This window comes from Eptesicus fuscus, chromosome 22 (genome assembly GCF_027574615.1).
Source record: "Eptesicus fuscus isolate TK198812 chromosome 22, DD_ASM_mEF_20220401, whole genome shotgun sequence".
NCBI classification, from domain to species: Eukaryota; Metazoa; Chordata; class Mammalia; order Chiroptera; family Vespertilionidae; genus Eptesicus; species Eptesicus fuscus.
Window position 1 is genome coordinate 41648161 of NC_072494.1, and position 22096 is coordinate 41670256.

Sequence of the window (22096 nt, forward strand, 5' to 3'; positions counted from 1 at the left end):
GGGCCCACTCTCCGAGGGCAGGAAGGGAGGAGGAATGGTGCTCAAGAGCCCCTGCGAAGTGTGAGCAGATGTCGCACCAGAGGCTGCCGCCACAGGCTGCCCCGGGATCCGAGTGCTTCCTGCTAAGCATCCCCTTGAGAAATGCTTCCACGAGGAAAATGCTGAGAAACGGGGTGGCTTCACACTTAGAACGGAACTTTTCCTGCAGGAACCTCCACAGTCGTGTTAGCCGCAGGTTCACTCAGGCCCACCCTGCTGTGACCGGCCAAGCACAGCTCTCCTCACGGCACCCACCACCTTGGCGACCGTGACGGGGCTCCAGTTACTGAGTGGTCGCTCCTGACTACAGTGAAGGCCTGTTCCCTATGGCATGGACCCCAACCGAGGTGCCTCTGGGAGATAAAATCAGGACAAGGACGCCTGGTTTCAGGGGTCATGCCTGCTGTGGCCAACAGATTGGTTCAGAACTTAACTGATGGCTTAAAGGGAAATGTGGTCTAGATTATTCTTGGAAAGTAGACAACTTACTCATTGAATCCATGGGCAGGGTAAATTGTCAGGACTGATTTTACTAAACACGCACCACGAAAGGGCACGTGGCGGGTTCGCCATGCGTTCCTTTTGAAAAGGAACAGTTTCTGGTCAGCGTGCTGGCACGTTTTCACTCATTAAAACCCACACCCCCAACGACTGCCTTCCTGATTCTGGTAACGGACCATCCCTCACAGCGCCCAAGACAGGACTGCTTGAGGGGAAAGCTATTTATGCCAGCCCCCCGCCCCAGTTTAAAACCACACCCATTTTGCTTCCCTCTGTAAAGACACCATTGCTGATACTGCCATCCCACGAACAGACCCTCTGATCCAAGGGTGTGACATTCATTGGTACAATGGGTAAGAAAGGACGCGTGCTTGTTCGCCATGTGGCTTTTCACAATGCTAGCAGGTAAGTAATAAACCACCACAGCCTATGGTCTTTACTATCAAAGTTTATTGTGGGGCCATTTCTACCTACTGAGGAGTAAGTACATCTATGTCTCAACATGTGCTGTCGTCCCCCAGGGCCACGGCCACCCTGCAGCGAGCTGTCCTGGGCTCCGTTAGGCAGAGGCTGTCAGTGGAAGCACGAGCCCAGACACCCCGACAGCAGAGCCGTCACTCGAGGAGCGTCCCAGAGCAGCAGCCGAAAGGCACCGCCCATCGGGGTAGAGACGGCGGTATTGGCGGAATGAATCAGGAGTTGGACCCATTTTCCATGCATCTCTGCCAGAGAATTAGGCTCCGATGCAGGATCCCAAAATCAGGTCTTATAAGCATGCCCCACGCAAGTGAAACAGCAGCGAGGGAAGTGCCGGGAACCAGGAAGGTGGAGGATAAATTAAGTGGAATTGCAGGGGATGGAAAGTTCTGGAATGCAAAGTAGCTGGGTGTAGACGCCATTTGAGATGACGAAGAATTCAGCACAGTTTGCCAATGGGGCAATTCAAATATTCAAAGTTATTCCGATAGCAGAAATTAAGTGAAATTTCCCCTTTGGGAGGAAAACTGGTTTTAAGAAAAGGGGAAAGGTGTTTCATCAACAGGAAAATGAGTACCTGAGTAGAAATAGTGGCTCAAGATGCCAAGAACAGTGTCGAATAGGAATGCGGGTGTACAGGAAGGAGACGCGGAGGCCTGTCGCAGGCCTGACATGGAATGACATTTCTAGCAGGGGCTTTGTCTGCGAGGTGCCGGCCTATTTCCTGTAGCGCAGACAGCGTTGAAGGAATGTTTCCGTAACACTCAACTTAGGTGGGAATACAAACCACTATAGTGTGAAAACCCAGAGACCTCCCACCTCCTGCAGGGGGAACGGTTCTTCTCAAACAGCTGGGCTGAAGGCCCGCGCCCTCTCACCACCCTCGAGAAAAAATACTAAAATGAACAAAACCAGCGTCAGGAGTCCATGAGCCTTGTACCATGAGCACAGCAGGCAACGTCTGCCGACGTGTGCAGGCAGCCTGAGAAGCAGGAACCTGGACTGAATGCTGCCCTACATTACCCAGAACCATAATGAAACCCCAAAAAGCTAGCTGCCAACCTGGCTGGGAAGATTAATAAAACAGCCGTTTGTTTTAACCTGGATCTTCCCCACTAACCGAGTTTGTCTATAGAAAAGCCATCGGCTGGCTCCAGGCCAGTGTGTCTGAGTGTTGTCATTAGTATCTCCTTTTCCTAAAAGAGGAAATGCGTTAAGTACAAAAACGACGTTTCTACACAGCCTTCTCCGCAGTCCTGACCTGCTGGCGGCAGGCTCTACGGGAAGCGTTTTTAAAGGCAGAAGAAACGACGAGGTTTTTCTCCCCAGAAAGGACACAGTGGAGTGGCTGACGGGAGCCCCGTGGGCGCTGAACAGCGGTCTCCTCCAGGAAATGCCTTTGCATCTCCCCGCAGGTTTCTCTGGCGGACACTGGAGTCACCTCTATAAGAAACGGGAGAAGCAGTTTCCTTCCTGATCATGTCTCTGACGAAACGAAGGGTCCTGGACTTCTGTGACCCCCGTGGGTGCGGGCTGTGTCCGGGCGGGATGCCCGGGCGCTGTCCGGACGGGCCCTTCGCAGCCCTGCGGCCTTGCCCGCCGTCCCTGTGCGGCCACACTTCCAGCGCTTTCCTCCTGCGTTTCTCCCCAGCGCTTCAAGCACAGTCCCGTTTGCTGGAAAAGAGAGAACCTAAGTGTGAGTTAACCCGGGGACTTTGGATAGCGTGTAACTTTTAACAAGCGTCATTGTTCCCTTCGTCAGATTGCTAATAGATGGGGGCCCTGGAATGCCCACGTCTCCTGGATCCCTCAGGACAGAGCCGCTGCAGTGCCCGCATCCGGTGAGCGGGCCGGCGGTGACGCATCAGCGCCCGCGTTTCTCGGGCACAAGCATCGCTCTGTTCCCTCCCCTCTTCTGGCAACTCGGACCCAGTCCTTTGGGTGGCAGTGAGCTTAGAACATAAAAAATGCACAAAAATGTTACCTAACAAGGAGAGGAAACAAGGTAAAGTGAGAAAGGGACGAACACTCGCTGAGTCAGCGCGGTGAGCAATGGAGTGAATGGTTAGCGGGAAGGGAGGCTGAACCGGGGTGGGAGGCGGACGTGAGAACAGACAGCTTTGGAGATTTCGAATGTCGTGGTAAGACCTGGGCTGCACGGGAATTCTAGGGAGCCAGGCTGGCAGCGGGCCCCGCAGCGGAGCGCCCCGGACTTGGGGGCAGGGTCTTCGGGCAGAGACGGGTCTCCGGGCAGCTCGCAGGGCACAGCCTTCCATCAGCACTTCCCGAGGAGCAGGAAGCGGACAGCATGGGAACACCTCGTCACACTTTAAAAGGAAGCTCAGGCCCCTGTCCGGTAACAGCCGCTTCACATTCAATACGCAATGTGCTTGGAGGGACAAGTCACAGAGAAACAACAACAGGAGGGTAACACGAACCCTGTTCTTCTGTGTCCCTGCGTCCGCGGCTTCTCTCCAGGTGGGGCCTGGTGTTCTCTGCTAGACCCGCTTCCATCTGAGCCTTTCCCTAGACGCAGCTGTGAGCCGCAGGCCCGTTCCCCACCCTCCGCCCTACATATGCATCGTTCATTATTACCATCTCCTGATGAAAGATTCAATTGAAAAGTATCTTCCTTCAGACAACTGAGAACTACAAGACATCGACTGCTCCCCCACGTGAAGGCCGCGATGAAGAGTGAGCCATTGGCAAACACTTGGGAGAAGAAGCACTGCGATGACTCCCACCTCCCAGGGGGCCCCACAGACACCCCCCCCCTCCCCCCCACACCGGGACTGAGCCCCGAGGCCGAGGCCGGTTCTGAAGGCACACTCGGTGCTGCCTCACGTCCTGGACCTCCTGGCCAGCAAGGAAACAAAAAGTGGGCTTTTCAGACAAAACTGGAACCCAGCAGTCAGACTGCTCCATCAGCCCCGGCAGCCAGCAGCACAGAGCTGAGGGGGCTGTCCGCAGCTGGCCCCCGGCCCCCGGCCCCCGGCCCCCGGCCCCCGGTACATGACCACATGCAAGTGCTCGGGGTCCAGCCAGAGCCGAGGACACAGGAAGCGGCAGACGTTTCACCGAAGGAGACAACGCGGGGGCCGCACCCTCAGCACCGCACGTGGGCTCTAGGGCCTTGAGAAGGGGAAAGGCGCGGCGAGACGAGACCACCTGTGGACACAAACGCGTCACCGGGCGAGGCACCGAGCGCTCCCCCGACGGTTACCTGAGCCTGCGGTCAGTTGCTCTCTGTCCTGCTCTCGGCGGGCAGCTCCCCTCCGCCTGGCAGCTCGCCCTCGATTTCCCACAGGACGTCGTCCTCGTCCGCCAGGCTGCTGGAGATGTGGCACTTCCGGAACCCCTGCACGATGGACTCGCTGGAGATGCTGTTCCACGCGACCATGACCCACTCCAGGAAGAGGCCGAGGGGCGGCTTCTTGGCGTTGCCGGTGGGGCTCAGCGCCAGGTTCCCCGCCAGCAGCCAGTTGGAGTACTGGGCCCGCACGCTGTCGTTGAGCGGCTTGTAGACCACCACGTCCAGCACCTGCAGCTGCGAGGTCAGGCCGCCCGGGATGATGACCATGTCGGTGTTCATGCTCTCCATGGAGCTCTTCACCGAGTCGGTGGCGTGGCCCCGGAAGCCGTTCAGGATCAGCATCCCCCGCTGCTTGGGCGCCGCGCCCGTCCGCCGCCGCCACACCACCTCCAGCCAGTCCTGCATCAGGTCCTCGGTCATCCAGCCGTAGCGGTGGCAGCGGATCTCCATCCCGCTGGGGAACTTCCCGGGGGGGATGTACGTGCCCCTCAGAATGATGTAGGGAGGCAGTTTCCTGCCGTCGGCCAGGACCCCCAGCATCGCCGTGATCTTCAGCTTCTCCCTGCCCGGCGTCTTGACCAGGACGGGCTTTTCGCCCTGGTTGTCAACGGTCACCCTGGAGGGCACCTCCAGACAGATGGGCGTCTCGTCTGCATTTCCCATCTGAGCCACCTGGTAGTCGTGCGCCCTGCGCAGAGCCAGGACGCTGCGCTGGTAGGTGACGAGTTTCTCCGTCAGGTCTTCGGGCAGCTGCTGGGGCACGGGCACCTTATGCCTCAGGGACAGGTCATACCTTCGCATCATCCGGCGGCACCAGCCCAAGCTGGCCTTGAACCCTTTCTCCGGAATGTTCATCTCCTGGGCGATCTCGAGCGCTTTCAGCTGCATGGCCTCCCTGGTGATGGGGTCCCCTTTGGCCTGCATGTACCGGACATACTCGGCCACGCGCTGGTCCACCAGGGCAAAGCGCCCGTTCTTGGGGCCTCGGAATGCCCGCCGCATGGCGTGGGCGTTCTGCAGCTGCGGCTTGACCTTGCGCCAGTCTCGAACGTTCTTTTCCAGCACGCCAAACTGCTTGGCCGCCTGGCAGTTGTTGGTGCTCTCGGCAAACTCCACCACCATCAACTTGAACCCCGCGTCGTAACTGCGGCGCATGCCCCGGCTGAACTGGAACTTGGCGGCCAGGTCGTCGGCCGAGAGGTCGTACCCCGGGAAGCCCATGGCCATGTAGAAGGGGTACCCCTCGCTCCACTCGGGCAGCTCGGTGAAGTCCCGAGGCAGGCGGAGGCCAAAGCTGTCCAGGGGCTGTGGCGGGGGGAACGGGGACACGGTGTGCATCGGGCCGGCCCAGTCTGGGGGCTTGACGTCAGCTTCTTCATTTTCTGGAGACAAACAGGAAGGGGCGAAGGTAAGAGCAGTGAGCACAATGTCCACTGTGTTCCTGATTTTGAGGTGGAAATGCCAAGAATGGAAGGCAAGTGTGTCACGGTAGCTGAGCCAGAGAGGTAGAGCTGAGCTGAGCACAGGTACCTAGCTTGAGTCTCGTAATCTGGGGGCCATGTTTGGGCCAAAATGACTCCCATTTGGGTGTGAAGTTAAATATAGCCCGTACCGCCAGACCACGAGGAGTGTGGGCCTCCACGGCTGAGCCACCCCTCGATCCCAGAGGGTCTGCGGCAGGAACCGCCCTCAGCAGGGCTGGGCTTCTGAGGCAGCGGAGAGGCTCGCACACGCCAGTTGGAACCGGTTTCCTTGTTTGCTTATATGTGGAGGGCGTCAGAAAATTGAATACGATTCGGGGAAATTGCCATCTCTCACCCAACTAAGATGTCATCAGTTGCAAGAAGCATCATAATTTTAAGAGGCATTCTCAATTTCAGAGATGTTCAAGTGGCGGGGGGGCGGGGGGGATGTCTTAGAATCAATGAAATACGGCCTTTTAAACTCCTACTTACAGAGAGAAGGCAAGCAAAACCATCGTGGCTGCTGGGAGGTATTCAGCCAGCGCTGCCCGGCTGCCATGTTTCTTGATGAAAGACCCTGTGCCTCTTAGACCTGTTTGCTCCAACGTGTGCTACGCCCGGCGCTGCTTGTCTACCAGGTGAAGTGGACAAGGAGCCAGGGCGGTAACTGGGCGCATGCCTGCCACCTGTCTTCCCTCGTCGCCAGAGGGTACAGGGCCCCACTGAGGTGGCTGCACGCACCCGGATGTTTCGATGCCATTCGGACTCCAGTTTGCTTCTCCGGCCCACGGGTGGCACTGAGCCTTCTCACCACACAGACAGGAGCACGAGGCTCAGAGCTTAAAGGAGTTGCCTGAGGCCGCACCGCACTGGAAGGGGGATTTTCAAACTCCAAAGCCCATCATCTCTCTGCCTGGCAGCCCTGCCTCCCTCTCACGCACCCCACAGAACAAACACGGAAACTTAAAACCCCGCTTCCCAAGCTCCCACGGGATGGGTGCGGGTCGGCTGGATCGCGGTACCTGCGAAGCTTCCTCCTGGGAGCGGCCATCGGTCCGAATTCTGAGACTCTTCCTCCCCATCCAGCCGAGAGATCATGTCTGGCTTCGGGAACGGGAACTCTGTCCGGAGGAAGTAACCGGGGTTCAGAGCACCGTCCACATCAGTCCTTTATAACCCTCACCGCCCCCTCCTCCATGTGGAGATTTATGAAAAACAGGGAAAAGGGCTCAGGACACGGAGAGAAAAGAGGATGGAAATGGGCCTGTCCAGGGGAATTCCTGGGTCTGCTAACGAGGCCTGGCCCCAGCAAACCCGGCACCCTCCAGTGGTTGCATCCTGGTACCCTGACTATCGGTGCTGGGAGGGAGCAAGGATGCTCTGGGGCATGTCCCCAGCTTCTGAGGCTGTAAGAGTGACAGCGAGCCGAGGAGCAGGTGAGCTCAGGCCCAAACCCCTGTGACACCTCTGAGGTTCTGTTTTTCTGACGGATGAGGTTCTGAGACCAGCGCAAGTTACTGGGTAAAATGACACAATATTTATATCCCTGCCTGAATCAAACACGGGAAATTAAAGGCACAGGTGTTGAGGGGACAGAGGCCAAGTTCGGAGAGAGGGTGCTGGTCCCACCACCCAGGAGACATGGACACGCTCTCTGGGCTCAGAGCTTCGGGAGGCAAAGGGACCCGCGGCGTTACCCAGCGACAGCACCGTCTCGTAGTTCATCCTCATGACCTCCCGGTACAGGGCCTTCTGTGACTCCGTCAGAACTTCCCACTCCTCGTCGGAAAAGTAGATGGCCACCTCGTCAAACAGGGCCGGCACCTGGGCAGACAGGCCTCTCTCAGCGGCCAGCGGGCACAGGCAGGCGACTCCCAGTCCATCCCTCCGGGAGGGCCCTCCCCAGGGGAACAGCGGCCTGCCCGCTCACAGGCCGCTAGAGGCAAATAGGCCCCGAGCACAGGTCCCCGCACCCTGATGGTTACCATCCCTGTCGGCTCGCAGACAAGCAGAACAGACCTCCAGGAGAAGCCCCCAGTCCCCAATCCCCGGTGGGAGACCCTCCACAAGCCAGGGACACCCTGAGAGCGTCCCCCCCCCCCAACCTCCTCCCCTTTGTCACAGACCCTCAGCGGGGCTGGTTTGGGTGTGAGTTTGATGGATCACTGCTGTCTGGACCTCAGTGCTTTCCGGACACTGGTGTCCATTTCCCACTGGCCCTAGTGCTGGACTCTGAACCCAAAGCAGCCAGTTACCGAAGGGCCGGCCTTTCCCAGGGCGCACGGGCAGGAGAGGGCTAATGACAGCCTGGGCTGTAATGAGACCCGGCGCGAACTGGACCCAGCTCAGAGCCTCAGGACGAGGGCTGCCCGCTCACGGCCCTGCTGGGAGGGGGCGCCGGGCAGCTAAAGGCGGCCACGCCACCCGCACCAACTCCTCTTGCTTATTCAGCCATTTGCTTTCATTTTTACTACGTTTTTTCCTTTCGGTCACTCAGAACCCTACTCCAAGGTCACCACATGCAGGACCGCCTCCTTCAGGCTGGCTACCTTGACTACGGCTTTCAAAGCTGTTCCCAAAGCTGGAACACGCTCGCGACACGCAGGGAGCACTCCCCGGGAAAGCCTGGGACTAACTCACTGCCCCCCCCCCCACACACACACTTCAAATAAGCAAGAAGGAAGCGGGTTCAGAGAGGACGCCTCTGTCCAAAGCCACACAGCCAGTAAGCGGGACCGAGCAGTCTGACTTCCAGGCTCCAGCCGAGGGGCCCCTCGGTGCCCAGGCCTCCCCTTCCCCTGCCTCCGTGCTCAGCTGTGCCCCAGCAACTCATCTCCGCCCTGCCATGCCCCCGCACAGGGTTCTCCCTCGGCCTCCAAGGTCCCCCATTCCTGGCCTGGCCAATACCCACCCTACATCCAGGACTCGGCCTCGACGTCCCATTCCCGGGACCTGGCTGGGTGCCCACCTCCACGTCCCTGCCAGCCCTGGGCCCCACTCTGCAGAGGCACTTACCACCCTGCCCGCACACAGGGACATAAGTATTGGCTCCCGAGCCTGCTTCTCCCATTAGAACACAAGCCCATGGAGGGCAGCGCCTGGCGCCTCCTGCTTTGTTTCCCTGATCACTTAAACGTGCTTTTGAATAAAAGGTTTAAGCAAATACTCTCCAATTCCCTTTTGTTCCACTTGGAATAGTTGCAAATGGTTTTACCTGACACAAAACCGAACCTAGACGTTGGAGTGAGAGTGGACAAAACCCCACGTGTGAAAACCAGGAGGACCCAGCGCTGGTCCCAGCTGCCCTCCCCCTCCCCTAACCCTCCCCCTCCCCAGCTTTCCCCCAGGCTCTGTGGCCTGTCCCCGAGGAAATGCCAGGTCCCGGCCATACCTATTTATAGCCCCTTCCCTTTGCTGATAAACCGGATGCAGGCTGCCCATCCTGTCACCTCCCAGGCGCAATCGATTCGTAGAAGGCAGCCGCCCTGGTCCAGTGCAAACATCGGCACCTGAGCTGGGAGGGCGGCTGGAGGCCGGTGCCGGCTCATCTCTTGGTTTTTATGTCCGAGCCACAGAGCAGCTTCCAACAAGCCCACATTATGCCGCAGAGGCACAGCCCGAGGCTCAGACGTCCCTCACAGCCGCCCCGTGGCACCGGGCAGGGCTGCACCAGGCCCTGGCGAGCGCCTCCCTCCTCCACAGAGCCCTTTTCTCCGGCCCAGCACAACAGAAGCAAACAGGGCAGCCGGGCAAGACTCAGGGGTCGGCAGACCGAAGTCACCCTGATACCCCTCCTGGTCTCCCGGGAGGGGCGCTCAGCCCTGCCCTCCTCCCTCCGCTCAGACCATCCCTGCTGCCTGGCAGGCTTATCTCCAGGGTCAGTGCCTGCTGCGCCCACACACCGCCCGGCCCCAGAAAGACGGCGGGGATCTCGGAGCAGAGGGCAGTCCTGCTTCCTGTATGTTATCTCACTGAGTCCCTCACATGACACACAGACATGGGGGTCAGCATCTGCTTTCACGGGGAGGAAGAGGCTGTTCAGTAACGTGCCCGGAGTCACGGAGGGAAGTCCGACCCAAAGCCTGTGCTTCCTCCGCTCAGGCCTTGCACGGTGGCTGAAGGGAGCCTCCCGCTTCCCTTGGAAAGATGCTTCAGGCCTGGGCCCCAGAGCCACCAAGGAGGGGCTCCAACCCCGCCCAGCACACCACGCCCCCTGGCCCTTCACACTCATCCCCACCACGCTCTCGGTTCTGGCTCCGGGACCTGCTCCCAGCTCTTCTGCCCCAGCTTCTGATTGGGCCTCCGCGCCGGGAAATGAGCCCCTCACTCCCCTTGGAGGGATCCACTGGTGACGAAGGCTGGGTTCAAAGTCCATCTCTTTTTCTCTCGACACTGCATTTCCACCCGACTCTCCTACGGAGCATTATTCTAGCATCTAGCAGGTCTATGTCGGCAAGGTTTCCACTGATCACCCTCACACACGCTCCACAGCGAAACACACGTGTGAGAGACGGATTCTTTCCCTCCCGGGTTGAATGCCCTAGGGCAGGGTTCCGAACCTCCAACCTCAGCAGAGCCGACACTGCTGCCCAGACCATTCTCTGCAGGGGGCTGTGCTGTGCACTGAGACCTTCAGCAGCGTCCCAGCCTCTGCCCTAAGATGCCAGCAAGACCTCGCACCCCCTCCCCGAGCCACGATGCCCAAAGATGTCTCCAGATTTTGCCAAATTCCCCAGGAGGGGAGCCCACTGAGCAAGCCCAGGCCCAGGCCCAGGACTGCCTTCTGCAGGAAGCCTCTTAAGTTGTCAGCCTAAGTGCGAGGCCCCCCAGGTGCTGACCTCCACTGCTGCACCCCGAATACTGTACTGTCGTCTGCTTCCTTGTCTGCCTTGCGAGACCAGCGACTCCGTGAGCCTGGAGGTCTTGTCTCAATAGCTGCAGCACCATGTGCTCCCTCTGACTTCCTCCTTTCGCAGGGGAGCATGGCCCTCACCTTGGACATGTCTCACTGTCCCGACACTCAGGCACCCACGTCCACTGCACCTGTCTCCCAGGTCCTCCACCCACCGGGATGCGGGGTGGGCTCATTTAGCCTCAAAGCCCAGGGCTCCCACGGCCTGGAGGCCTTGCGCCTGGGTCTCCTCAGCTGCAGGATCCGGCCGGGAGGACAGGTGGGCAGAAAACCCAGAAGAGACATGGGCACTGCGGCCTCCATAGCTAGACTGGCGACCAGGGCCTGGCGGTACGTTGTGTCTTTATTTTATATAGTTGAGATATGCAAAATGCGTAACTTTTCAGGGTCTAGCGCAGGAGGCATTTAAGAACAATCAGTGTCCATGTGTATCCTTGGGGCAAAGGATAACCTCCCTGCACCCCAGTTCCCTCAGGTGGGCGGGGCGCCGGATGTCGGGCAGCACCAGGAGTCTCCGACCACAGATCTCACTGGAAACGAAGGATGTGATGACATTGATAATGTTGACAAGGCAAATGAGGCCGAGAACAGGACTGTCGGCTTGTTGCCCATTTAAAATATTTACCACACACACGCAACTGTCATGAAGTCCAGTGAGTCCTGTGAATAACTGCCTAATATAACGCCTCCTGTTACACGGACAAGTTTACCAAGTTCTCTCCACTGTTCTGTTCGGATATGCTCCCCATCCAGCTGCCGAGCCCCAGCCCCTGCATCCAGGCCAGCTGGGGGGGCAGCTTTCCCTCAGCTCAGTGACCCCACGTCTCGCTGAAAGTGGTTCCCTTCAACCAGCCGCAGGTGACACCGACTCTCTCCTTCCCTGTGAGGTCCCCTCCTGCCCCCCCTGCCCAGCTCAGTGTAGAAAACCCCCCACACTCCGAATATCCCATCACCCGGACCTGCCTTCAGCTGGAAGCCCTGATCCTGAGCACTTTTCCATCCACGGACCCTCCACGCTGCCTCTTGGCCGTACCCCCCCTCCTCTTTACTGTGTTTGGTGTGGAGCCAGGTCTGTGTCCCACACTGTGACCCCTTTCTCAGTGGTCCTGGATAGCCCTTCTTCACGGGAACAACTGTCAGAGCATTTAACACCGGTCAGCAAACAGTGGTGTCCACCACGTGCTGGCACCGAGCAGGGTGTGGGCACCCAGGGGTGCGGAGAGACAGAAGGGCCTGCTCAGGTAACCGCTCTGTTCCCACAGCACCTTTTCAAGCCACAGCACTGTTTTCTCGGGTGGGAACACCTGAGCGGGGCTGGGCTGTTTTTCCTTCCTCTGTCCGCGCCAGGAGGCTTCGCACAAGCCGTGTGGCCCCGAACCTTGACTTACCCACGCGCCCTCCGAGCAGATGCGGACCTTCTGCATGTCGGTGCAGCCGTCCTCCAGTTCCCGGCTCTGAATCTGTTCTTCGCTTTCCTCCACTTTCAGGGTCAGATTCAGAGGGATGGCTGTGGACTCCATGTCTGCAAGCAAGACTCTTTCAGAAAAACCAGGCCAGTGTGAACTCTCATGGCCTGAAAGTGGGGGGGGAGAGGGGGGGCAGCTCCGCCTACACAACCTCTTAGCCCCAAGCTCTGCTGGACTGGAAGGAAGGGAACAGTCAGGCCTGGGGAGGGAGGGGGCACCAGGAGGCTGGAAGGAGGGGCTGCAAGCAGAGAGCATACGTGGCTGCCTTCAAACATTTAAAAAGCTCTGCGGGCCCTGGCTGGGTAGCTCAGTTGGTTAGCGCAGTGGTCGGCAAACTCATTAGTCAACAGAGCCAAATATCAACAGTACGATTGCAATTTCTTTTGAGAGTCAAATTTTTTTAAACTTAAACTATATAAGTAGGTACATTGTTATTAACTTAATTAGGGTACATGGTATTTTGTGGAAGAGCCACACTCAAGGGGCCAAAGAGCCGCATGTGGCTCACGAGCCGTGGTTTGCCGACCACTGGGTTGGAGCATCCTTCCCATTCGCCAAGGTTGCAGGTTCAATCCCAGGTCAGGACACATACAAGAATCAACCAATTAACGCATAAGTAAGTGGAACAACAAATCAATGTTTCTCTTTCTCGCTCCCTTCCGCTCCGCTCTAAACTCAATCAATAAACAATTTAAAAAGCTCTCTGTGGAGGAGACCAGCCTGGTTCTGCAGGGACCCAAGGGCAGAACCCGAGGAGGGGTAAACATTCATTCCGGAAGAGAGCAGGGAAGGGCAGAGCTCAGGACTCAGCCCAGGGGTGTGGGCTTCCTATCGGGGGCTCTGAGGGCGGACAGGACACTTGCTCCGCTGGGTGTTCCTACAGGCCAGCCAGGCAGCAGGAGGTTGTGTGGCTCAGAATCGCCATCATCTGGGTTTTCCAGGTTCAGAGGCTCTGTCCCAGAGCAGGCCCCGAAAGCAATCGCTGGAGCCAGTGGCACAGGGAGCAGCGACGCCGGGGAGCCAGCAAGGTGCACAAATCTGCCCGGCCCGGCCCGGGCCCGGCCCCCGGAGCTGCCTCGCTGTCGCCGCACAAGTGCCCCGTTAGGGGAGCTCGGGGCGGTACAAAGGGCCGCGCTCCTGCCCTCTGGGGCGGGCTGAGTCCCCAGGTGGGCAGCGAGGGCGCATCTTGGGGCCCCAACCTCCCGGGTGGCCGGGGAAAACATCGCTCCCGAGTTCAAAGCCGGCTTCTTCCATATTTCCTTAAAGGACGGCGAATGCAGCTGAGAAGGGTCTGGGGTACGCGGAACAGGCTTCAGATCCTGGAGCGGGGGCCCCAACTTGGCCGCGGCCTCCCCGCCGGCTCCTGGGCAGCAGGTCGGGGGTGGGAGGCGGGGTGCCCGCGGCCTGGCCGCCGCCTGCGCCGGGGCCGCTCGGGTCTCTCCAGCCATCTTGTCCCAGTTCCCGTCTCCGCGCCACGGGAGGCCCGGCCTGGTCCGGCCCCGCGCACCTGCCGAGCGCCAGCGCCGATCGCCTCCCGCCGGCCCGCAACAAAGGCGGCGCCGGTGCAGCTGCAGCCCGGCCCCCGCCCCGCGCCCCGGCCCCCGGCCCGGGACGATCCCGCCCCGGCCCCCGCCCCGCCCGCGCGCTCCCCGCCGCCGCGCGCACTCACCGCCGGGCCGACCGCCAGGGCGCAGGGACGCCGAGAGCTCGGGCCCGGCTGTCACTGCGCCATCCCAGCCGTCTCTTCGGGCCCCAGCGCACGGCCCCTCGGGAGGGAGCGCGGGGACACGTGGTGGGAGAGGGAGGGTCCGGCGCGAGCTGAGGGTGTTGGGAGGCGGGGGGCGGAGCGCGCTGATGTCAGCGGCCAGGCGCCCGGGGACGCGCCCGCGCCCACCCTCCTCCCGTGGCTTCCGGCGCCCCGCGCGCCCCTCCCGCCCGCGCGCCCCGCTGCACTCGGCCTCCTGTGCGCTGCGCGCGACCTCCGGTGGAGGCGGCAGGAACAGCCGGGAGCAGGCGCCCCTGTGCTCCTGGGCACTCACCAGTGGTTTGCACCCGGGCACTCTGTTCTGCTTCAAGGAATGCGTTGTGCAGAGCAGACCAGCTAGGGCTGCAGGGGGCGTGGTGTGTGTGTGTGTGTGTGTGTGTGTGTGTGTGTGTGTGTGTGTGGTCTTTGGGGTCGATCCTGCTGTATTCTAGTAGACATGTGTGCAGAACTTGTTCATATACATGGAGAAGGAACTTCCTGTTTAATCCCAAGCCTGGAATCTCATGGACCAAGTGTCTGGAAGGATCCTCCCCAGAATGTTCAAAGGAGCTGTTTGCCGGCAACTCTGTGGACAGTACAAGAGCGGATAAGCCAGAGCCCTTCCTGTTCTAGAACAAGATTCTGGGTTTGGGTGTGGGAATGCGTTCGAGAAAAAATTATTCTGGCACAATTAAAATGGAAAGGAAGTCTTTATTTGGGATTATGGAGATAAGGTGTCAAGGCAAGAGGGGTGAGACATCCACGCAACTCCATCCAGCAAAGACAAGTTGGGAATTACAGCTGAAGAGAGTGAGGGGTCAGTGGGTAAGAATTTCCCAGCAGGAGGCAGGAGGGTTGAGGGATTCTTGCTAAACCGATTTAACAGGATTCTTGCAGGTGGCAGACTAGATTGATCTGACAGATATCAAGGGAGGTGGGTGGGGAGGGGGTTCTCCAAAATGACAGAATTCTTGCTAAAACCAGGCTGGAAGGTCAAGGACAAGAGAGGTGTGTGTGGCCAAGGTAGAGGCCTGCTGGGAAAGAGAGCCGGAGAACTTCAGTTTGGTCAAGGGGAGAGATTTGTCCACTTTTCCAGCCAGTCCCCAAGATCTCTCTCCAAGCTTTTGTGGCCATTTTGACTGTATTTATATGTGAATTTTACTTCTCTCTGATATGGGAGGGGCTACTGTGCAGCTCTTAATACACAAAATAGAGGGTAGCAGATACATCTCTAGAGTATAATTATGGTGGACAACCCAATACCAGAGGTCTAATGGATGGATGGGGAACATTACTCAAATGTGGGAGGGTAGAGGTGTTAGAATTTTTTTGTTTTTATAAACAGGTCTTTTTTGTGTGTAAAGATAGCGTTTTGAGAGCAAGGGTGACACCTTAGCTCACATTGATTGACATTCCCATCTTAACTCTTCTGAGGAGATGGCTGGTTGAGAGGAAAGACAGGGAGGGTGTCAGGAGATGGGTACTGGGGGCATGTGGGCAACTCACCAAAAAGTATCCTAGCTAATAAAAGAGAAACATGCAAATTGACCGTACCTTTGCTACGCCCACAGCCCATCAGAGCAAATATGCAAATTAACCCAAACAAAGATGGCGGTTAATTTGCATATGCAGGCGCTGAGTGGCCTGGGTCCTGGAAACATCCCCCAGACCCAGGCCACTCCTAGCCTGTAGGCCTGCGCTTAGGTCCTGAGCGGCAGGGGTCCCAGAACGCCCCCTGGCCACTCGGAGCCTATGGGTGCAGGCGCCAAGCAAATGCTCCCGCACCAAGTGGCGGTCTGGGTCCATGCCCCCAGCCCGGCGCCCACGACGGGGGGCTGGCTGCTGGCCTCTGGGGTGTGCTGAGACCCTGGCGGCCACCGCTGCGTGCAGTCCAGGGTCCCTGCATGCCCCCAGCCTGGTGCCCATGGTGGGGCTGGCTGCTGGCCTCAGGGGCGTTAGGCGACGGGGATGTTCCCGCCCCGCCCCCAGCGACTATCCGAGCTCCGGCACCAAGTGGCGGTTTGTGTCCACGCCCCCAGCCCAGCGCCCTCCACAGGGGGATGGCTGCTGGCCTCTGGGGTGTGCCGAGACCCCGGGGGCCACCACTGGGTGGCAGGGACACACCCCTAGCCCAGTGGACACAACCCAGGGGCTGCATGAGCTGCAGAGAATACACCTTTTTAAAAATATATATATTTTATTGATTTTTTTTTACAGAGAAGAGGGGAGAAGATAGACAGTCGGAAATATCAATGAGAGAGAAACATCGATTAGCTGCCTCCTGCACACTCCCAACTAGGGATGTGCCTCCAACCAAGGTACATGCCCTTAACAGGAATCAAACCTGGGACCCTTCAGTCTGCAGGCCCATGGTCTATCCACTGAGCCAAACCAGTTTGAGAGTAAATATCTTTTCTGACAGCTTATTGGCTAAGCTCCCTGTAGGCCGCCACTTGCAGTGTTCTTGGTAATTTGGGTTATAAGAATCCAAGAAGGTGATCTAGGGTTTTTCCACCACACTCCTGGAGGAAAAAATGAAGATCCGCTGCTGGAGGGGCTAAGAAATGTCATATCCTGCCCTAGCTAGTTTTGCTCAGTGGTTAGAGCCTTGGCCTGCTGACCGCAGGGTCCGGGTTCGATTCTGATCAAGGACATGTACCTAGGTTACAGGCTCCTCCCTGGCTGGAGCCCAGGTCAGGGCTCATGCAGGAGGCAACCAATCAAAGTGTCCCTCTCACATTGATGTTTCCCTCTGTCTCTCCCTCTCTCTTCCACACTCTCTAAAAATCAATGGAAACATATCCTCAGATGAGGATAAAAAAAAAAAAAGAAATGTCATATCCTATGAAAGATGCATCTTGAAAATGCCTAAAGAAAGGTGTCATTTTTTCACAGTGAAGGGACTAGAGTCCGTGTTGATGAAAACACCTTGGTGGCTGAAGTGGCTGGCAGTGGCTACAGCAGTGGGGTGATGGGGCTGGTGCCTTCCCTTGATCAACCTGGTCGCCTGACATCCCTTGAGGGGTCCCAGATTGGAGAGGCTGCAGGCTGGGCTGAGGGACAACCCCCACATCGTGCACGAATTTCGTGCACCGGGCCTCTAGTCCTATCTAATAAAAGAGTAGTATGCAAATTAACCATCACTCCGCTACACCACCAGCCACACCCACCAGCCAATCAGGAGCAAGTATGCAAATTAGCCCAACCAAGATGGCTGCGGTCACAGAGAGCAGGAGGAAGGCTTGGGTTGCCCCTGGCAATGGAGGAAGCCAAGCTTTCCGCACACCCTGGTGGGCCCAGGCCTCCACTCCAGGCTACAAAGTTTCAATTGTAGAAGATAAATAAATCCCAGATACCAGGGCCTACGCTTGGGTCACAGGGAGGCGTGGCCAGCCTGCAAACCACCACAGGCCCCTCGCCCAGGCTGCCCTATGCCCCAAGGGAACCCCCACCCTGATCCAGGACACACTTCAGGGCAAACCAGCTGGCCCCCACCCATGCACCAGGCCTCTATCCTATCTAATAAAAGAGTAATATGCAGATTGACCATCACTCCAACACACAAGATGGCTGCCCCCATGTGGTCAAAGATCCTGCCACCATGTGGACACAAGATAGCCACCACAAGATGGCCAGCAGGGGAAGGCAATTGGGAGGGTCCAGGCCTGCAAGGGAGGGCAGTTGAGGGCGATCAAGCCTTCAGGGGAGGGCAGTTAGGGGTGACCAGGCCTGCAGGGGAGGGCAGTTTGGGGCAAACAGGCTGGCAGGGAACAGTTAGACATCAATCAGGCTGGCAGGGGAGTGGTTAGGGGGTGATCAGGCTGGCAGGCAGAAGTGGTTAGGGGCAATCAGGAAGGCAGGCAGGTGAGCAGTTGGGAGCCAGCAGCCCTGGACTGTGAGAGGGATGTCCGACTGCCCGTTTAGGCACAATCCCACCAGGATTGGGCTTAAAAGGGCAGTCAGACAATCCCTTGAGGGGTCCCAGATTGGAGAGGGTGCAGGCTGGGCTGAGGGACACCCCCCCACCCCCATGCATGAATTTCGTGCACCGGGCCTCTAGTTAAGACATAACGAGATAACCAAAGAGCAATAGCAGGTTAGGGTTTTAGTCTCTGAGAGCCCTAATGTTCTCAGGAAACTTCGATTAGCTTTTCCCTGGGAAAAGGCCGATCAGCGGAGACCCACCTGAATTCTTGACTTTGTGCCCCTGGTCTCAGTTGTAGTCTTGGGGCCCACCTTTGTACTAGTCCATAACTGCCAACAAGACCTACTCGTAGGGACAGAGTGCTGGAGTAGGGACAAGACACTGCGGACGTCCATGTGTAAGTCAGGTCACTGGTCTCCGCCTGGCTCTCCAGCTAACCAGATGTTGTCTGGGCTCCGCCTCCACCCTGTCATTTAGAGATTCCATTCTCAGTAAGACAAGACTTCGTCTTGGTCTGAATGGGGAGTGACTGAAGCTAGTCCTTGAGGCTGTGCATGGCTGTGGCAATCCTGTAGGATGGAATTCTGTTGGTGGGTGGTTAATAAACATGAGGCCAAGAAAGGAATCAACATGACAGTTCTTTATTGGTGCTAAGGGTCTGACTCCATCTTCCCTCTTGAGTCATCGCAGTACACAGCCATGGGGATTTAGAGAAGCCACGTTGCCCAAAATACTCACAGTGAACTGACCTTCCGCAGAGCTCCTGGCCCCCATGCTCCATCCTTGGGGAATGTGGCAGATTGAACGATCGGTCCTGTCCTTTGGTCCCTATGTAGCACCCCCCGCTGTTAAACAACACACCCTCTAGGTCTCGTGTGTGCAGAGTGTGCTCCAGTGACCCTTCCCTTGGCCCGGCCATGTGACATGCCTTGGCCAGTGGAATGAGGGTGGGAGTGGCTACGTGTAAATCCCGAGCACAGGTCATGAAAGGTGTCACAGGTTTCCACTTCACCGCTGGGAGCTTTTGTCCTCTGCCATGACGAAAACATGCCGAGGCACGCACGCCCCTCCAGCCTGGGCTCCAGAATGAGACCTGTGCTGCGTGGCCATCCTGTGAACGTGAGCTGTTGAGTGCTGGGGTGGCCGGCTATGTGGCATTTTTGTGGCAATGGCTGATTGACACAGTGACGACAGCAACCTTGGACTTGGTGCTCTCAACAGTGGCCCCATGGGGATGCTCCGAGGCAGGGAAAGGAGACTTGCTATTTCGTGGTGGGAATCCTCAGACGTGTGGACAAGGAAATTCTAGATTGGGGGAGGGGGTGAGGAGAGGAAAACAAATGGGGAGGAGGTGTCACTGCTGACTGTATCTTTCTCTTCCCTGGGGTGCTGGCACCTCCGAGGAAGATGAAGACATGACCTTCACTTCAGGTATTTGCCAGTAAAGCCTCAGGATATAGCTGGCAGATATTGACAGAATGGGAGAGACACCCTGTTCTGCACAGCTCTTGGGAGGGCTCAAAGGGCTCTTGGAGAGGAGGTGTGTGGTTAGTGCACCTCAGAAGGTTAAGGAACACTTAGCAGTCTCGCTAGGAAAAGAGAAAGAGAATTTTAATACTGAGTATAGACTAGCTACTGGAACAAACAGCCCCCAAGTGTATAAAGGCTCAAACAATCAAACTCTTTTGTTCATGTAACAGTCCTTTGTGGGTGTTGCTGGTCCACGGGTGACTCTCCTTCAGGCTGTGTTTGAGGGACCCAGGTTCCTTCCGTCTTGTGACTCTGTAGTTGTCTGCATTCACCAGAGTGAAGGGCGAGAGCAAAAGAGAGAAGGCACACCCTTTCCTTGGCCCCGAAGGGCCACACATTTCTTTGTCTACATGTCATTGGTTAGCATGAGTTACATTAGTTACATGGCGGCGTTTATATGAGGGGGCGGGGAAGGTAGTGTGTCTGGGCAGCCACAGTCCAGTGACATCTCCACACATGGCAAAGGGAAGCCTGGGTGTCTGTCTCTGCCACAGGGATGCCTTTTCTTTCAACACTTTCCATTGTAAAATGGTGCAACTTTATTTTTCAACCCCCAATCAGAACAGCCTGGTGACAAGTCAGGAGATGAGAGTAGATAAACAGAAAGGCAGTTTATTTGAAATCAAAGCTTTCAGAAAATTGTGAATGCTGCTCAGTTGGTTGGAGCATCGTCCCATGCACCAGAAGGTTGTGGGTTCAATTCAAGGTCAGGGCACATACCTGGATTTTGGGTTCAATCCCCAATTGTGGTGTGTATGGGAGGCGACCAATCAATATTTCTCTTTCTCTCTCTCTCTCTCTCTCTCTCTCTCTCTCTCTCTCTCTCTCTCTCTCTCCCCCTCCTGTCTCTAAAAATCAATAAAAGGACAAACCGTATCTCCACTTGAGGATTTAACAGAAACAAACAAGTCAGCAGTGTACCAAGTGCATCCCACAGCGGACGTTCAGTGCAGAAGTGAAAAGGGACAATAGGGAGGACCCAGACACAGTGAGCGTGAAAATACCTAACAACAGACGACCTCGATGGAAAGCTATATTCAACTTACAGCACTTTTATCTTAGTAACTATTTTATATATCTACTAGAGGCTCAGTGCACGGATTCATGCACCGATGGGGTCCCTCGGCCTGGCCTGTGGGGATCAGTGGACCTCTGTGCCGCCGCAGCCCGGCCTTACCCGCCAGCTCCTCGGGCTCCAGCCTGCTGTCTGCGTTGATCCCGCACAGTGTGAAGTAGTGCGTGAAGTTGCAGGCGGCCAGCGAGGAGCCTGTGCTAAGCTGGGCGGTGCTCTCACTTATCCGGGCCACTGCGCCTGCGGCCACCTCTCGGGTGCAATGGGGGAGTTTTCCGAGGGAGAGGCTCATGCCTCCTTAGCTGCACTCGCCAGCCGTCAGCCCTGTGTCTGGTGTCTGTCAGCTGAGTGGTGCTCCTGCTTTGAGCTTCTGTCCCCTGGTGGTCAGTGCTCATCATAGTGACCGGTCATGTAGGCTTTTATATAGAGAGACCAGAGGCCCAATGCACGAAATTCATGCAAGAGTAGGCCTTCCTTCCCCCAGCTGCTGGCACCGGCTTCCCTCTGGCACCTGGACCCAGGCTTCCCTCCAGCCCGGCTTCATCCAGACAGACAGGGTCTAATTAGCATATTACCCTTTTATTATTATAGATGCTGGAATTTTGCTACTTTTTTTGACATGCATCCATTATGGAAAATGTGTGAACGTGTCCTTAACAATAATTGCCTACTCAATTCCAGAGCCACCAAGGGAAAAGGCATCCTCTTTGAAGGAGGACAAGCCTCCATTCCTGGGACGTGAACCAAACCAATCCAACCAAGAAACAAAAATCCTTCTGTAACCCCCTGGCACCTGCTCCCATGAGCGGCTCAGGTAGAGTGGCTCTTCCATGAGTGGCTCGGGCAGAGCTGGGGGCTGGGAGGCTTCCTGGAACAGGTGGGCTCAGCAAGACCTTGAGTGTTAAGTTCAACAGGTAGAAATGAGGGGAGGAGTTAATGAATATACCTCAGCCTGTCCTTCAAAGGCCGGAGATTTATAAACGGGATCAAAGGCTAGTGCACCCCGAGGGAGAAAGTAATGTCGGAGGACTCAAAGGATGTTTCCAGAGAAGCCTGAGAAAGAGGCCAGTTGGTGTGATAATTGCGTTTATAATTCATGGAAATGTCAGAACATTTACAACCTGATGAAAGTTTAAAGATGCTGATTGTTAACTAATAAAAATAGCTAAGTGATGATATCACACAGCTGTGATCCACATTATATCCACTCGGATGACTGGGTTAATAAGTGAAACGGTTATAAGTGGGGTAGATTCTGCTGGGCCTCATTAAAGCTTTATATCTGCAAACTCAGCCTTTCAAGCTCCAGGCCAGGCACCCAGGAATGAAGCTTTTTCTGCGCCCGCTCACGCCAGCTGGGTGGGCTGGTGTGGACCTGCCCCTCTGGGCCTTAGAGCCGATGCCTGGCTCGTGTGCCTTTGGAACCTGCACACCACAGGCATCCCACTGGCTTACCCTCTGAACTAACATCTCTGCCAAGCTGGTTCTGTCCACAACGGCTGGAAAGTGGCATATTGGGACAGGCTGGATGGAGAAGCGATGCTAGAATCCAGCAGTCTTCTGTCAAGCCAGACACTGAAGAGATTTGCTGAATGAAAGAAATGATGCCACTCTCCTCACTAAAATGTCTTTGTTCTGGAAAAGGGAATTCTTT

The 22096-nt window shown here is 56.9% G+C and overlaps 1 protein-coding gene across 1 annotated transcript; it reads right to left on the reverse strand.

Moving 5' to 3' along the window:
- Nucleotides 1–972: 972 nt before the first annotated feature.
- Nucleotides 973–13989, reverse strand: POGK (pogo transposable element derived with KRAB domain). Its single transcript, XM_054712005.1, has 6 exons — nt 13841–13989; nt 12094–12227; nt 7491–7617; nt 6816–6914; nt 4241–5712; nt 973–2691 (listed from the first exon to the last, which is right to left on the reverse strand). The coding sequence occupies exons 2-5, from the start codon at nt 12223–12225 to the stop codon at nt 4253–4255; spliced, it is 1818 nt and encodes a 605-aa protein (XP_054567980.1). The 5' UTR covers nt 12226–12227; nt 13841–13989; the 3' UTR covers nt 973–2691; nt 4241–4252.
- Nucleotides 13990–22096: the final 8107 nt, after the last annotated feature.

What these genes read in the sequence shown, in the direction of transcription:
- POGK (XM_054712005.1), bottom strand. Translation starts at nt 12,225, where the DNA reads ATGGAGTCCACAGCCATCCCTCTGAATCTGACCCTGAAAGTGGAGGAA. An exon ending in CGAGACGGTGCTGTCGCTGG is followed by an intron (nt 6,915 to 7,490) that starts GTAACGCCGCGG and finishes TCCTCCGGACAG; the next exon opens with AGTTCCCGTTCCCGAAGCCA. An exon ending in CCCAGGAGGAAGCTTCGCAG is followed by an intron (nt 5,713 to 6,815) that starts GTACCGCGATCC and finishes GTTTGTCTCCAG; the next exon opens with AAAATGAAGAAGCTGACGTC.